The 18,758-nt window shown below is 41.8% G+C and overlaps 1 protein-coding gene across 1 annotated transcript in view; it reads left to right on the forward strand.

Annotated features, from left to right (window-relative positions):
* The window catches only part of gabra3 (gamma-aminobutyric acid type A receptor subunit alpha3), a gene marked incomplete at its 3' end in the record, with an annotated part of 215,116 nt that overhangs the window by 188,890 nt on the left and 7,468 nt on the right, over positions 1-18,758 (forward strand). Inside the window, exons 9-10 of the mRNA XM_084075199.1 lie at positions 1,513-1,665; positions 11,833-12,038. Of these exons, the coding sequence (XP_083931325.1) occupies positions 1,513-1,665; positions 11,833-12,038 (359 nt within the window). The remainder of the gene's footprint in view (positions 1-1,512; positions 1,666-11,832; positions 12,039-18,758) is intronic.

The raw sequence follows: 18,758 nt of genomic DNA on the forward strand, positions 1-18,758 counted from the left end.
TTGGGTAGAAGTTCCAAAGTATTGGTATCGAGATGTACTTAAAGTACCAAAAGTAAAAGTACTAAAATGTTTGAAAATAGCAGATCTACAAGCTCACAACGCGTCGCGATGCGACGCGTTGTGAGCTTGTAGATCTGCTATTTTCAAATAGTCTATGTATAAAATAGGGCTAAAGTGGTTAATGTGTGTTTTATAACGTAATCATTTAAATCTACAAAGTAACTAGTAACTAAAGTTTTTAAATAATTGTAGTGGAGTAGAAGTATAGAAAATTGGAAATACTCCAGTAAGGTAAAAGTACCTCAAAATTGTACTTCAGTACAGTACTCGAGTAAATGTACTTAGTTACTTTACACCACTGGCAGTAAAGTATAAACGAAGCCTTGGACGGAATGATTGTTATACCAATTTAGGCTGATACAGGATTTGCTGAGGTGCTGGAAGTCATAAATGCTTCAAATAGAAGGCCTGACATGAGCTTGAACAGTGCGGGGAAAGTGCCTGCATGTTTAAAGGGACTACACCATGAATTTTAACTTTTTCTTCTTTTTTGTGTGTTTTTGGTCTCCTCTACCTCTCTTCTATCCCAAAAAATACCCCAGTTTGAACACTCAGGCTTTCACAGCAAATCTGGGGTTTTCTGTAAATTGGTCTCAAAACAGGCCAAACTGATTTGCACCCTGACGTTTTTTTCCACTTAGAACCAGGAGATAACATACATATAAACTGGCTCAATAGCGCCCCGTGCCAAATGTGGACAATGTGGTATTGCAGGTGAAAGTGCTTTATAAGCCAGAGAGAAGTTAGTTGGAATGAGTATATCTGAGGCTTGATTTAGGCTCAAACCTTTTGAAAAACGTTTGAGGGACATAAACAATATGATATTAAATATTATTATTTTTTTTTAAATTCATGGTGTAGTCCCTTTAACTGGTAACCGTTCTGAGCATTATCTTTACTAAATAGGCGGATCATCTCTCAAGGGAGGTGTGGCTTTTAAGTTGGTCCTGAATTTGTGAGGTGCTGGAATAAGTGCACCTTGAAAGTGTTTGTTATTTACCTCTACATCAGCTACAAACCCTACAAACCCTGTAATATTGTCTTTATCAACTCCAGCTCACCCATTACCAACGTTCTAGTACGCAATCTCAACGTGCTTTGTCTTCTTAAATCCCTACAGAGAGAAAAAAGGTGTAAGTTAGACTTTTTTTTTCATTCTGTGATATTATGTACAGCACACATCCCAACCTCTGCGTAGAACATACATGAGGATTTAGCAGCGGTCAAAGACAGCGCAATTGAGCCGCGTTGATTACGCAATGATCATGCATGTTTATGTATTAACTTCCATGAATCTAGTGTTGAATATTTCAGCTTGCATTGTTTCATGACTGAGAACAGCCTGTTATGATACTGATTATCCCTCTGCCTGTCTCTCCTCTCTCTATAACTCTCTCTCTCTCTCTCTCTCTGTGTGTGTCTATCCATCTCCCTCTCTCTCTCCTCCCTCAGGGGAATATGTAGTGATGACAACGTATTTCCATTTGAAAAGGAAAATTGGATACTTTGTGATTCAGACGTACCTCCCCTGCATTATGACTGTCATATTGTCTCAGGTCTCCTTCTGGCTCAACAGAGAATCAGTTCCAGCCCGCACCGTATTTGGTGAGTCACCTCGCAGCTGCACTTTTAAAAGGGCATGGTCTCTGATTTACAACCTCAATATTATCATTCTGCATCGAGGTAGGACATGAGAAAGTTGCTCAAAGGCACTCGAAAACCTGTTTTTTATGTAGGTTGGTCAAGGTTAAAAATCGGCGAGTTTGCCCTTTAAATAAAAAAATCCAAATATTGGTTAAATTTTGTGTAACGCTGACATTTTATGAATGAATAAAAATGTTTTTGTTCGTTCACAGCAGTGAGCAGACTATCAGTGTTGTAGGGCAATTGTGCACTAATTTTGGGTCGGACCCCAAATATGGGTTGAACAAGATGTGAACAGGACATTGTGTATGTATAGCACCTTAACAATGGCAATACAATTGGCCAAGGACTTAAAAAAAGACACTTAGTTAAATGTTGAATTTACAATACTAGACCATACCCATGGGGGGATATGCGCACATGATCTGGCAACAACACCTAACAGTGAACACAAAAGCGCTGATAAACAGCTGAGATTTTGTGTAATCGGAAAACGGGCAAATGCAGATCAATTGCTCCAGCCACTGAGCAGAAAAGGGCAAAACCAATTTTGGCCTCACCACTACACCACGCACTGCACCACTACAGAGGTTTGTCAAATTATAGGAGGATACTGCATTGAGACATTTCTATTTGTATACTGAATTTAATGATGATAACGCTGTATGTTGTTATGTGTGTGTTACATGAATTTGTTTAACCTCTCACCATGGCTGTTTGAGGCACAAATGCCTTATCCATTTCTTTAGCTTATAAAAACAAAGTCTGTTGTCAGCAGTCAAATGATTAATTATCAATTAACCCGTCGAGACCTGGAACGCATCTGTGTCACTTTCGATTTCTTTGGCTGTTCAAAAATAGCAGATCTACAAGCTCATAGCGCGGCACCGAGTGCCGCGCTATGAGCTTGTAGATCTGCTATTTTTGAAAAATCTTGAAAAATATTTTTTTTTGATTTTTTTCAAAAAACTGTTGGATTTAGAAAACATTTTTAAGAATCGCCTCGGGTCTTAATGGGTTCATTATCATGAATAAATACTATATTGGACACAACAATGGATGGATTGATGATTTGGGGTCATGGCTGAAAACGTGCGCACCCCCCTGGGTGTAGTAAGGTATAGATCTTTCATTCACAGAAATGCTTGGGGGCCACTTGGTCCCTGAGGGGGGGTGGGGGGGGGGGTGTTTTTTTTTTCTCTGTCATTGTACTTGGATCGTAAAGATCGACCTGTGATTACCTTGGCCGCCATAAAACCATCACATCATTTACAGCTTAGTGAGAGGAAAAACTTGGAAAGGACGGCGATGGCTTGTCCGCCGTTGAAGAGCTCCATCTCCTGAAGGGGGCTTCTGGATGGATCCGTAGAACGATTAAGCCAGCCAAGACGTACTGTGGCGGTTATTACTTATTGAACCATAGCTAATTTTGGCAAGCGGTCTGACTTGTATCCACATCAGAGACTTTGGCTTGCGAAACAGCTCATACTGCCAAAAGAAGGGAATGGAAGGGTTCTGTTTACGTTGGAACAATTACAGTAGCCTTGCAGTTGTCAGACCATTAGATATAACGCCCTTTTTTTCCGGCAAAACCCGGACATAATATCATGCAGACCCTCAATCGCTGGAATTGGTTACGTAAGACGCTGGGGGTCTAACCACATCAGACTAGAGCAAACGTACGGCATTAGACAATTAGGCTCGATCACAATTCTCCCCTTCGGCTATATTTAGGTGAATACGTCAGATATTTCGATCTGCACTCCGTTTTTTCATCGGAAATAGATCAACAAGCTCGACCCATCGCGTCAAGCTTTGCCGAGCGATGCCATCGTGCGACGGAGAAATTAATAAGCATTAATACTGTTCATAAATGCCCTGTTTATTTGATATTAGGGTACAAATGCGACCCAAATGGATCCTTACCACTCTGTCTGGTGTCATGAAGGGAGTGCAGAACATTGCTTCTAACTTCACACAGTATCATGGAAATAATGATCTGTCACATCGTCACACTGAGTTCTATTGAAAATGCGATCGATTTTCTTAACCCATTAAGACCGGGAACGCATCTGTGTCATTTTTAGATTTTTTTGGCTATTCAAAAATAGCAGATCTACAAGCTCATAGCGCGGCACAGAGTGCCGCGCTATGAGCTTGTAGATCTGCTATTTTTGAAAAATCTTGAAAACATTTTTTTTTTCTTTTTTTTTTCAAAAAACTGCTAGGATTTAGAAAACATTTTTAAGAATCGCCTCAGGTCTTCATGGGTTAAAACTGACACGACACGACAGTGATAGGCTGGAATAGCCGACGAGTCCGCCCGCCGACAGGGACGAGGTCACTTCACTGGCACTCTGGAGAACAATTTCTCGCTCTCAATGTCAACAAAAACCAAGGAGTCGATTGTGGACTCCAGGAGGAGCGAGCGCGCACCGATCTTCGTTGACGGGCATTGCGGTGCACATCGATGAGGACCTCAAAGTGTACTCACCACTGACGTGGGGGTAAAAAAGTCTCGACAGCGGCTGCACTGGATTTGCCTGTCTGGAGAAGTTCAGAGCAGACAGACCCCCTGCATCCTGCAGGCTCTTCTACAACGGCTCCGTCGACAAGTGTTCTGACAGGCTGTGGTGACTGTCACGGCCTGCGGTATGGGAACGGCAACTGCCCCGAGAATGGAAAAACCTACAGCGGGGTTGGTGTGATACAGCCCACGCGTATCGTGGGAGGTGAGCCCCCCCCCCCTCCAGGAATTGTATGAGAGGCGATTGCGTGGTCAAAGCTCAGCGTATCATCAAGGACAATTACCCACCCCCACTTTACAATACATCTCTGTGAAGAGAACACCAGCACTCACGGAACTGTCCGTTAAGGGAGGACTTAACAAACGTACGCGTTTCGGCGTCAAGCCTTCATCAGCGTTGTGTGAATTACCACACCAGCCACAATCTGTCCATGCCACTACTGCGACAATTGCCGGGAAATTAAGGAGGACTTAACAAACTTACGCGTTTCGGCGTCGAGCCTTCATCAGCGTTGTGTGAATTACCACCCCAGCCACAATCTGTCCATGCCACTACTGCGACAATTGCCGGGCAATTAAGCCCTATACCACAGTATCAAATGCCTGAACACCAGATTTCGGAACAATTTCTACCCGGCTGCCATCAGACCGTTGAACAAGGCATGAATACCGCCGGCTGACAGGTTGGGATACTTCCCTCATGTTGGTCTTTTACTACCCCTATGTTATGCAGATTTACCTGGCGTGGTTTCACCCGAGGTCGTTTTGGGAAGTACATTTCCATGCTGCACAAACTGGTCTCTGAAACAGCACCTTAAGAACACTGTACCTGCTGCTGCTTTTATAAATCCAGGCTCATAGCCTCTCTCTTCTCATGGAATACTACAAAATGATGGGGCGCGCACGAAAAAAATGTATTCCACCCATTCCTTTATACTTGTAAACCTGTTATGTGACAACAATACAACGAATACACCCGATTCTGGCCTCCATAAATATTGGCACAAATAATCCAGGCTTACAGACGCACCCACAACTTCAACTTTATAGAGAAAATATACATGTTATACACACACACACACACACACACACACACACACACACACACACACACACACACACACACACACACACACACACACACACACACACACACACAGTCACACACACACACACACACACACACACACACACACACACACACACACACACACTTAAACATATTCTCTGTTGCTGCTGTTGCATGACAGTTGATCATTGTGTATTATATTCTGTAATGGACTATGAATAATTATCTGGAAATATTATAATTGTACCCAGTTACCCTGGAAACATGAATCTTATGAAAAATGACCCACTCATTGAGTAACAATATTTGTGTTCGTTATGTTAACAACACAACTAACACATTTTTCTTCTGATCAAAGCACCAGACTACTGCAAGAACAAAAGCCCCTCTTCAGTCATCTAAATGGTCTGTTTTAATGAGTGTCACTGCGAACCAAATTACATCCCCCATCAGTTGTATTTTGAAGGATGCAGGGAAATTCTAAGGGTACTGGACTGTCAGAGGCCCTCGAAGATGAAGTGATTTTTTCTATTTCGTTGTTTAATAAATATTTGAAGTGGTGTGTGCTGTGTTGCTATGGGAGCCAACATTCCAAGCTGCTCCGCCGTACCTACTTGTTGAATAATTAGCACTTTGAATTGCCTATGAAATGAAGGCTGCGTGACGCCCGCTGGGCAAAGTAAAAAGAAGGTACAATTATTACAAGATACAAAATACACATTTAGTAGTAGCATAGCTACAGAAAACTAGACATGAGTACAGTTTTACTGGTGATTTAACCAGGATTTGGAAAGTCACTTGAAAGGGCAGATTTTGAACCAGTTTGTCTAGACATGATTTCAGACAGGCTAGGGCAGTCTACTACCTCCGCAACCAAGACGTCCCTTTCCCTGACCACATTAGCCACCTCTGACTCGAGGCGTTCCCAGGCCAATGTGGAGCTATAATCCCCCCCAACTGGTAGTCAGTCTGCCCTGGCTGTGACCTCCCAGCTGGACGACGTGCCTGGAAAAACCTCCGACCTGGCCAATCAGGTGGCGAGTTCGAGTGAAACCGGATGGAACCGAGTGCAGCCGACAAAAAGGGGACGGGCGGCCATTATTTGGGCGCTGTTTTTGGTTTCCGTTTTAAAACTTGAAAACGCTCTCAAACTTATTTTTTGAGGCACGGAATTTACTTTTAAGATATCGTTTGGATAGAATTTAGTTGTTTAACTTCATATATGTGGTCAATTAATCATGACAGAGCCCATTTAAAAATAAAAAATCAGAGAACCGGCAGGGGCGGGAAGTGACACGCATGTATCCGAATATAGCAACCTATTTTCGTCATGGCCCTTCAAAAGTCTCCCCTTGCGTCATATTGGCTGGTGGCTGGTGGTTCCCCATCAGCTGAACGAACTGCTGATTGGCTGAAGGGGTTGTCAACGGTACTAATCCAGCCCAGCTCCCAATTTGCCCATACAGGCCTGTAGGCCAGACTCTTTCCTGAATTCAAATGCAAATGAGATTTCCGGAGGGAGAGGGGTTTACCAGGCTACTTCTCCCCATGATATCATGTACATTAAAGTATGTCCATCACTCACTACCTAGAATATTGTCTCCTTGCCTCATCAATTACTGGTGTAAGCCATAGGATGCATCCACTTAAAACAGCTGTTTTCACGTCCACTCCTACTATATGCCAGTTTTCATTGTTTACTCTGGTATACTAATTTCAGCTGCACGACCTTTATACTTTACAATGTCCTTAATAGGAGAAAAGCAACTTCAAAAGATGTCTTTTTTTTATCCAGAAGTCTGGCAAAATAGCAATGTAAAGGTTATCGTAATTGATGCTATTCACATTAACATAATTTACTGAGTGTTCTCATTATGATTATCATTTATACTTTGATATTTGTAAAACTGCACTGAGAGTCAGAAATGGAGCCAATTCTATTGAAGTCAGTGGGAGTTGGGAGGACGAGAGTACAAACAGTATAAACACCCAAAAAATTCCCAAAAGGTAGGTAGCACATCCAAAATTTCAAATCAAAGGATGACAAAGTACTCTCATTTCCATTATTGGCACACACCAACATGAACACTATCTTTGAATTATTGTGACCAAAGAAAATGAAAGAAGAAAGAACTGTATCACACGACTAGCACTGACTGACTTCCAGGTGAGGATTTGTCAGTGAGGCAGTTGGCTCCCATGTGCACTCATGCGTGGGCACAGTGACAGATCTGGCAGTTCCTTCTTTACATGGCCTCCTTGGTTTGAGGGCAGTAACGTTAATGTTTATCAGCTGCGCGAACGATTTGTTCGGAAGTTTGAAACGCAGCAGCGGAAGCGGTACAAGCTAGCGCTCTCGGTTCCAAAAAAGGTGGTGGACCTAATGAAATGGGTCAATTCACACCTGAATTGACCCAGTGCGTATGAAATTAATCCGATCAATGAGTAATCTGATCAATTAATGCTCTTCATCTAGGCATTCCACTGAGGCACTTGGCTGTAACCTTGTCAGGTCTCATCCAACTTAACAGCGTGTCAGCGCAGGCATATCGTGCGCGTAGGCCAGTACCCGTCTCTCCACGCGTCCTTTGCAACCACATTCCGGGATTCGACACCCTTGGCCGCGCCCGCGTCTGTCCTTCTCGGCTGGCCAGCCCCGGTCTTTGTCTCCCGTTAACCCATTAAGACCTGAGGTTCCGACAAAAAACGTATGTTGCTATGTCAGTGGTTCTCAAACTTTTTCATGTCAAGGACCCCCAAAATGATATGTATTTGGCCGCGGACCCCCATCACAAAATATTTTGTTCCAGGGACCCTACCAGGCGCAAAGAATAAAGTTTAAAATGTTCGCTTTAAACAATATATATTCAAAGATTTGCACACGTTTTCATGATTTTTCTAAAATAGCAGATCTACAGTGCCGCGCTATGAGCTTGGCATATACGCCGGTATATCTGCTATTCTATGACAAATAAACTCCTATTTATTCTTTATCCAGCAAATGGCAATTTTCAGCGTGACATTATTTATCTTATTGACGTTGGACATAAGCATCACAATGTCACTACTTTATTATCATTGTCTGTTTGCTCCGTCCAGTCCACGTGGTTCTCCATAAAGCGTAATGTTTCTTTGCTGTGGTTAGATATGGCCGTCACGTATTGCTGACACTCATCGCACCACATCCACAGCGTTGATTTCGACTCGGAATACTTGGGAATCTCAAAGATCCAGAGATCACATCACCCCAGTACTCCATGACCTTCATTGGCTCCCAGTAAAACATAGAATTGATTTCAAAATACTCATCACCACCTACAAAGCCCTCAATAACCTGGCCCCCCGCTACCTCTCTGACCTCCTCCAACGCCACACACCCTCCCGCTCCCTCAGGTCTGGCGACGCAAACCTCCTGGACTTCCCCAAAAAAATAAAAAAAACGCACTTGGGGTGACAGGGCATTTTCAGTTGCGGCCCCCACCCTTTGGAATCCACTCCCACCCCACATCAAAGCTGCCCCCACTCTTGCCGTGTTCAAAGCCTCCCTCAAAACCCACCTCTTTAGACTCGCTTTCCCTGCCTAAACCTAACCAAACCTCACTTTCGTCCTCTAAGTCTTAGCCTTTGTTTTAGCCTTTTTAATGTTTTCTTTTGTTTTCTTTTCTCCTAATAAAATTGTTTTTAAGCTGTTTTGTAAAGCGTCTTTGGGTACTAGAAAAGCGCTATATAAGTCTGATGTATTATTATTATTATTATAATGATGGTTGTGGGATTTTTTGTTAGCGACTCTGTGGAACTCGGGGAAAAAACAGCGAGCGCCTGAAAGCGCCAGTTCAGCCCTCAAACTGGAGGTCAGCGCGTCATAAATTCACGTCCTGTGTCCCCCTGGGATCGGAGTGAAACGAGCTAACCTCCTTGACAGCACAGATATAAATCTTTAAAGCCATGTATGTATTTTTCAGCAGATAAGTCAGGTGGGAACAGATAAAATGATTGCTTTTATCTGCTCTGATGGCTGCCCATTTTGTCCTCCTCATTTCCGCCCTTTTTAGACTCCCCCCGGCAACACAATGGACATCCTGGCCAACGAATACAATGGCCAGGATGTTCTATGACCTAGAAGAGCCTCATTTGTGCGACGGTGGAGCGAGAGTGTCGAAAATTGCCAATCTACAAGCTTACAGCACGTTGCAAGCGTGTAGATCGCTATTTTCGGCACGCAACCCCATTGTGATTGATTGATTGAATATTTTATTAGGCAAAAAAATATATATATCACAATTACATTTACAATACTTTGTCTAAAAGGTCCGTCCAAAAAAAGTCCTTGCGGTCTTGTTTCCATTGAGGTCCTTGGCATTCAGTTCATAGACATATATTGTAACAACCAAACAGTTCAAATATCAACACAACAGAGAAAAACAACACTATATGTACAAACAAAATAAAGATATGTACAAATGTTTTGTAAGGTGGAGTTAAGCAAAAGGTTTCCAAGTTGACACAGCAAAGGATTAAATTGTGGCTGGGCGTGTTCACCAATTCAGAGCACATAATAATAATAATAATAATACACTTTGTTAGTGTAGCACCCTTTCATGACATGAAATGCAGCTCAAAGTGCTTTACAGAGCAAGAATAAATTACGACTAATTTAACAATAAAACAACAAAAAAAAGAAAAGCAAAAAAACAACATTAAAATAATAGCAAAAGGCTGTGAATCAGGCAAAACAGTGAGGACACGCAAGTTTCTACCCCAGATTGTTGATACACGGCATGTAATGATATCAGATGTCAAATAAATACTTGATTTACAGTTTTGTTTTCAAGTAGTGAAGATTTGGATTGCTTTAAAGTCACTAAATTCCCATGCCACCCCCTTCCACGTCTACCTCCTTAATTATTATAGTTGTAGCTTTTATCTTACATTCACAAACACACTGTGATTCCGAGGTAATTTAATTTAGCTGATAGAACACAATCTATCCGGAAGCAGTATAAAATGCAACAAAGCAGATAAGCAATTAAGCTTCATCACAATTCCAACGAATTGGGTTATTTTTTTTTGCAGTTGTTGAGTAGAGGTCAAATTCTCCGTGTTTCAGGTGCAATTTCTGAGAATGGAGATAGCCGTCTTGGTACAGTAGTAACCTATTAAGACCTGAAGCCGATTCTACAAAATAATGTCTTTTAAATCCCAACAGTTTTCTATAAAAGTATATGTTTCTATATCAGTGGTTCTCAAACTTTTTCATAGTTGCCAAGGACCCCCAAAATTATATGTATTTGGCCACAGACCCCCATCTCAAAATATGTTGTTCCAGGGACCCCCAGAAGCAAAGATTTGAGTTACAAATGTTCGCTTTAAATATATACATTCAAAGATTTGCACACATTTTCTTTTCAAAAATTCTAAAATAGCAGATCTACAAGCTCGTAGCGCGGCACTCGGTGCCGCGCTACGAGCTTGTATATCTGCTATTTTTGAATAGCCAAAGTGTAAAATAATTATTTTTTAGCTCAAATTAAAAAAATGACACACAGATCCGTTCCAGGTCTTAAAGGGTTAATACGCTGTGTGTCTCACCACTCTCGCAGGCTTGCTTTCTGTTCTGGCGGATCCTCCTTCCATCCATCCACTTCTACTTTCATATAATGACACTCTGCTGAAGCAGTGGCTCCGTGACACACGCGCCATGGGGTTGCCTATATGTGTCCGTGGCATAGTTCACTGGGTTCTCAACGTGGGGTCCCCGAGAGGGTTCTAAATGATTGATTGCGGGCTGGTTACACTGCTCTGTTACACTCTTAAGAGTGTACAAATGGAACCAAATGGACCATTTGTACACTGTTGGAGCTCAAATGGACCCTGCGGTCCCTGGCTCAGATATGGAACCAAGGTTGTATTTGTACACGGAGCTCAAGTGGTTCCATGTGTACGGCACTCTCTAAGAGCTTAAAGAGGTGGTGCCATGGTTTTGCACTTTTTTCTGTTTTTCATGTGTCTATGAGGTTGATAGAACTTCATTAAGCCCCCTGGTGGTGTTTTTATGGTGTTTTATGTCTTCTCTGATTATTTTGAGTTTCTTCCTGGAGGCTGCAACCTTGAGGGTCAAACGTGCCAATAGGAAAAAAAAGCACTTTAATGACACAGTAAAATTATACCCTCCCCCTCATTATCATAACACAACAGGTGTGGGCATGAGGAGGAGGAGGAGGGACTAGGACAGGTGGGTGGTGCTAAGGTGGTGGAGGAGGTGCTAAGGTGAGAACCAGGTATACTTAAGGAACTGGAGGCGTGTCCACATAAAAACATAATTTTAACACTTTCTGTACAATTTTTTGAAAAAAATCTTCCTCCTAGTATAACCATAATACCTGATGATTATGTTTTAGGGGGGGGGGATCACTGAAAATCACGGCACCCCGTCTTTAAATAGACTTGTACGGTCCATTTCTACACTCTTAGAGTTGAATGAGCACTGACGTTTTGACTGTGTATGGTCCCTTAATGATCTTTTCGTCCTCAGGAGTCACCACTGTCCTGACCATGACCACACTGAGCATCAGTGCTAGAAACTCCCTCCCTAAGGTGGCCTATGCCACCGCCATGGACTGGTTCATGGCGGTGTGCTACGCCTTTGTCTTCTCGGCCCTGATTGAGTTTGCCACAGTCAACTACTTCACCAAGCGCAGCTGGGCTTGGGACGGCAAGAAAGAAGGCATGGAAATTAGGGTAAGTGCTGAATCCCAGCCTTGGAATAATGTAAAATATATATATATATATTATGAATGGCAGTATATAGAAATAGATAAGAAATGATGTGCCCTTATATCCAACGTTTGTCTTTCTTCTTTGTCTTTTTCTTTTTCTTTTCTTTACAGGATATTGTGCTAAAAGAAATACACACACAAAAATAAAACCATCCGCGTGCATCTTTTAAATCCTCGCTCGCCTCTATGGCGTTTGCAGAAGTAATTCCCGAAACACACGTAATCGATTTCATCACACTCCGAGATAGTTTGCCGAGTCTGCGCTCTGCTCAGCGTTTCCTTCCCTCCCTAGTGTTGAAAAGGCTTTTTCTTCGCCCATTCGATTCTAGACTATTTACTCTCTATCTTTTTTTTCCCCTGATAACTTCCTGAGAAATGAGTGCGCTCAAAGCAAGATGGCTCAGAAACCTCGGCGTTGGGTGGGGTGGGGGGCTGAGCACAGGACTCTCATTTTAACGCCGGCAGAGCGGCGAGGACAAATTGAGCGTCTAGCAAAAACGCTATGAGAAAGTCCCCGCCTCAGCCTTCTTAAAAAAACGGCACTGAGCACTTCACGCCGACTGTAAGGAGGGCCGTTTATTTATTCATTAACAGACGAACGGAACAGGGACAGCGGGGCAGAACGCCGAGAGAGAGAGAGAGAGAGAGAGAGAGAGGCGTTTAGTGCCGAAACTCCCCGAGATAGTGGCCCTGATTTATGAAGGCAACATATGCTCCAGTCTAATCTTAAAATGAAAACGTAGGCTCTTTTCTCCCTGCCACGCATGGGAATTAACATATCGGGCAAGATTACTCGCATGTTTGGTCCAAGTATATATAGCTTAGATTCATACCTCATCGCTCGGCGGTGTCGCGCATCGCAAACAGCAGATCTACAAGCTCACCGCGCCTCGCCGGTTGCAAGGCTTTGTGAGGTTGCGTGTCGGCTATTTTCAACGCGTGAACCGGTCGTACGGCAGAGCACATACATTAGCCATGTGTGTGCTCATTCGATGCAGTTCTCGGCACGGTATCGGCACGCAGAATGACCAAATAAGCGTGAATTATTTATTGGGATCTGACACTTGAATCTGTTTTTACTTTTTTTCGTTTACGTGTGAACGTTGATAAATCAAAATAGCGTGCCGAAATGAAGTGCTAGTGGAAATAGGTTGGCCTATAATGTTTACTTCCTGACATCGTTTTTCTTCAGTTGCCACATTTTATTTATGAATATACACACTGCGGTAAATTAACATAGTGCTGCAATGGTGTGAGCAAAGGTTAATGAAGTACAGACATTTCTTGTCGAGGTACCGTAGCATCATACAGAGCAGCCTACGTGTCCCCGTTCAAAACAACCGGAGGTTTATGCTGCTATTGGACAGCAGCAGTGTCAGCTGTGTTTCAGGGTTGGTTTGCCTTTCATATATTGGACCCCCGCGCTAAAAATGAAGCTGTGTGGAAGTCTCATAAATAAAATGTGATGTGTTTCTCATGATCGTATACCAAAGCTTGAATTTCTCGCTGATTTCCAGAAGCTTCATAAATGAATTCATTTATTCAATGTTCTAACACAGTTTGCAGGAGCTCAGAGACGCCACAAAGCATCGAGGGAAAGACAGGCATGGGGGAGAAGTTAAAAAAAGTTTAAGTATCCTGTGAACAACAGCAAAATATGATGAATGGACTCATTTAAGCACATTTTATTAGATTGATAAACAGGATGTTGCTGTTTTAGCTGAATATTTAGCGTGAACTATTCATAAAAGAAATCCCCTTAAAGATTCCCTGATCCCCTTCTTTGGACCCCTTCTGTGAACCCCTGGTGGACTGGGGCACAGGTGTAAATCATTAATTCAAAATTAGTAGTGGTTACATTTCAACAATATCTCTTTGGAGATTACAGATAGATAAACAACACCTTTCGGTTTCCATCTTATTGCACAATACTTCAAAGTCAAGCTTTTTTCAAGGGGGTTTAATGTTTTCATTCCACCGCAACAGACAGCATGGTGCTAAAAAAAAAAAGTTAAACTACTTTCCACCATCACTGTGTGTTCCTGCTCCCAGCTATCAAGTCAGCCATTTCCAGTTATTTTTTTATCGCTTGACAGCTGGCGTTCTGAATGATTGACAGGATTGCATTTTGTTGCAGGAAAAGGTTTCAGCGAGCAGGAATAATTATCACAGTTGCATCGAGGAGGGCTCTCTCTTTGATCCCACGTCTTAATGGCAACAGCCGCGGTCTCAGGGGTGTGGGGGTGCTGAGCATGCAGTTGTCATGGAAGATTTTTTTTAAAAGACGTCACAAAGGGACTCTCATCACAGCTCTCACTAGTCTAGTGGAAGCTTCTAGGAAGCAACAAGGTGAACCTAAGTGCTTTATCCTTCATCTTACGAGAATGGGAAACAATAATGGAACTCTGAAGAGAGTTTGCTGCATATTGAAAAGTAAACCCAAATTCATACACTTTTAGGACAAATTCTATTTCAATTGTAAAGAGGGAAAAAAACAATTCTTACCAAGTTTAAAGATGGGGTAAGTGATTTACTTTTGTTAAAATAAGTGTTAAATAGCTCTATATTCTGATAGTACTCATTGCTATAGAGTGTTTGTTCAGTAAAAGGAGTCTCCCATGTCTCTCCAGCTCTTTATTAAACAGAAAATGCATTTTCAGTGCTCTCTCCTGATTGGCATAAATGTTGTCACCGACCTGTAAATGTACTATATTCTGTTTACTAAAGAGCTGGAGAGACCTCTGTGACCGAACAAACGCTCTGTAGCAATGATTACTATCAAAATATAGTACTTTTTTTAACAATAAAAAAAAAAGAATACTCAAAAACATCACTTTCCCTGCCTTTAAGGCTATAATTAATTATTTGCCGCATGACACTTTCAACAAGCGTTCAACAAAAATGGCGTATTTCCAACTGACACGAGTGACACTTTTTGAAACCACATCATTTTTTCGCTGAGTGACACTTGTCAAAAGGGTTGTGCAAACGAAGTATAAACTGGCTTTAACCCATTAATACCTGGAACGCATCTGTGTCACTTTAGGTGTCTTTGGCTATTCAAAAATAGCAGATATACAAGCTCGTAGCGCGGCACCGAGTGCCGCGCTACGAGCTTGTAGATCTGCTATTTTTGAAAAATCGTGAAAAAATATTTTTTATATTTTTTTTCAAAAAACTGTTAGGATTTAGATTTTTTTTTAGAATTGCCTCAGGTCTTAAAGGGTTAAGTCCTGGTGAGAAGATGGCCCCTGGTTGACGGCGACACAGTTTCAGCCACCGCCGTTGCTGTACAAAAATAATGACCTTATTAGCTCCGGGGCCGCTCTGTCTTTTTTTTTTCTACTTTTGAAATTGTGAAGTGGAGAGGTGTCACCGTTAGCTTCATTTACTTCAGTTGTTCTGGAGGTTCTCTGCTGTTTTGTGCCACATACAATACATCATGTTAAATGATGCCTGCAGGTCTCATCAGAGCCCGGTCCTATCTACACATAATAGGCTTTTTTTTTACTAGAACTCTAGAGGGCATGGGGCAAGGTTTCTGGTAGGAACACGAGAGTGTAGAAGAGTTAAAACACTTAAACTTAACCCATTAAGACCGGGGACGCATTCGTGTCATTTTAAGATTTGTTTCTTTTATTCTATTCAAAAATAGCGGATTTACAAGCTCATAGCTCATGAACTTGTAGTAGATCTGCTATTTTTGAAAAATCGTGAAAATTTGTGCAACATCTTTGAAAATATATGTTTTAAAGCGAACTTTTTTAACTCACATTTTTGCTTCTGGGGGGTCCCTGGAACGAAATATTATGAGATGGGGGACCGCGGCCAAATACATATAATTTTGGGTGGTCCTTGACATGAAAAGGTTTGAGAACCACTGATATTATAACATAAGTAAAAAAAAAAAAACACTGTCAGGATTTAGAAGACATTAAGTAGAATCCCCCAGAAGCAAAGATTTGAGTTACAAATGTTCGCTTTAAAAATATATATATTCTTTTTTTTTTTACACACGTTTGCACGATATTTCAAAAATAGCAGATCTACAAGCTCATAGCGCGGCACTCGGTGCCGCGCTATGAGCTTGTAGATCTGCTATTTTTGAATAGCCCACAGAAATCTCAAAAATGACACACAGATGCGTTCCCGCCGGTCTTAAAGGGTTAAATAACACACTGCTAGAGTTGTAGACAATCCCGAGCTCCCAGCACACTAAACGAAACAACAATACCATAAATCAACCGTTTTCTCTAGTCCCTTTTGAGCACAGTACGGTCCAACAGGACCTTTTTCTTACAGACTCCACTGGTACACATACGTCCTCTTAGAAGCCTCGTTCTTTCTTTGCCCCCATTAATGTGCACACAAAGGCATACGATCTAGGTGGATACGCACCCCGGACGCCTTTTTAAAGACTCATTCACCCCGACTATCTCCGGAGGTGGAGCCCCAGACACTGAAATAAATGTGGCGTGTGTGTCTGTCTGACCAGAATGTAAAAAAAGGCAGGAAGGGGAACTAGGCAATTTCACAACCAACCTATCTATCAGCTTTTGTCAATTATTTCTTTGAGAGGAAGTGATGAGCACTGCTGACCGCATTTTTGCATGAGAAATGTAATCCGGCCTACATAACCTTTTAAACCTAAAACATTAAGACGGTATTTGCTTTTTTTTGTCTTTTTTTCTTTATTTCTTTGGTTGAAGATTGACTTTCAAAATCTACAATCTGGGACTTATTTTAATGAATAAAACATTATTTTAAACCAATCTGTATGTAAATTAAATATAATTAACACGGCTGCAGTGGTTGGGGATGGTTTTCCTACTCTTCCATTGAGAAATATTGACCCTGGGTGTCGGGTATACAGAACACCCACTGGTTGATAATGGCAACAAACCTTTTAAAGAAGACAGCGCACCGGATTGGACACGATTTGTTGCCGTGCGTCGCGCGTGCATACTCTTGGATTACCCAAATTCTGGAGGATGCATAATTCATATAGGACATGCCTACCATGGACAGCACTCACCTCTCCACATAGCTTAACTCATTAACCGCGTAAAACATCGTCTGAGCGTTTTCACTGGGTTATTGGCAGTTGAATGTAGGTTGTTTTCGCCAAAAAGCAACAGAAAGCAGAGAAAATGCAATTTTTCCAAATCCATTAGAATGGGAGTGAATGTGACTGTTTTTTGTTTTTTTTGCGATCACGTGATTTCCTGCTTCACCGCTCCCCTGGGAGTCAAATGGTGACTCATAGGTTAGCAAAGAGGTTAGCCATCTGAAAACACACACCATGCGTCAAAAGACATCATTGGCGTGGTGTGGGCTTTGGATTGACACACGTCAAAACACGTCAGTCAATGAGTTAAAGCTTCAGCACCTCAGACAGCAAATGTTATCTAAAATGTACACATTGTACTGTAGCTTTAAAAGAAATATCGTAGCGTACACCACAAATAAAAAGAAAATTTCCCTCTCTGGCGGATAACATGTATGTTTTTAAGTATGCCATTGTTTTGAAAGTGAAAGCCGTTGAAGGAGACTTCAGGGCTGTCCACGCCAAGAATGATAACCTACATTGTATATCGTTACAACACAACTAACAATATCGTTGGGATCACTTTAGTAGCGATTTCATGAACGATAGAAACACTGACAGCCAATCAATATCCATCCTAAATGTACAGGGTGTTGTGTCAAATTCTAAGTGTTTACAGAACGTTATCGTTCACCAGTGTGGATGCTCACTTCATTATTGTTATGGTCGATCATTATTAGTGTTCATCATTCTTAGTGTGGACAACCCTTAACCCATTGAGACCGGGAACGCATCTGTGTGTCATTTTTTTTTATTTCTTTGGCTATTCAAAAATAGCAGATATACAAGCTCGTAGCGCGGCTCTAGATCTGCTATTTTTTGAAAAATCGCGAACATTTGTGGCAAACTGGATTATATATATATTTTTTAAAGCGAACATTTGTAAAATATTTAGTTCCAGGAACCCCCAGAAGCGAAGATTTGAGCTAAAAAAAAATCACTTTAAAACAATATATATTCAAAGATTTGCACAGATTTTCATGATTTTTCAAAAATAGCCCAACGAAATCTAAAAATCACACACAGATGCGTTCCCGGGTCGTAAAGGGTTAAGAGGGAACAAAGGAGATAGAAAACAGGGGGAAGAAAGAAAGAGGAACAAGTGGAAGGAAGCCGCATTTACCTTGATTAGACTCTCTTTTTTTTTCTCCCCTTCTTTCAAACGCATGTTTAATTAATGCTGTCTGACAGGTAGTCAGTAATACATGCTCTGCTCTAATGAGAGACGCGGTTCAACTCAGGTCTGTGCACAGCCCAGGCATCAGCTGCGCTCCCAGCGAGCTAGTAGTACAGTGAGCCAACAGATACCACACACACACACACACACACACACACACACACACACACACACGCACACACGCACACACACAGCAACACGCCTCAAGCCAGCTGAAAGACCCTTGATTTGTTATATGTTTTCATGCATTCATTCAAGATTTATTTATTCTCGAAATTGCACTGAGTAATTCAACTCATTTGCAGTGTCGTCGAGTAATACGATACGGTGCAAATCAACAGCGTCACGGTTTAAAAATACATTGCATCTGGGAATTGGAAAGTAAAAGGCATACAGTA

The sequence above is a fragment of the Gymnoscopelus microlampas genome, assembly GCF_963454915.1.
Source record: "Gymnoscopelus microlampas genome assembly, chromosome: 12".
Classification (NCBI taxonomy): Eukaryota; Metazoa; Chordata; class Actinopteri; order Myctophiformes; family Myctophidae; genus Gymnoscopelus; species Gymnoscopelus microlampas.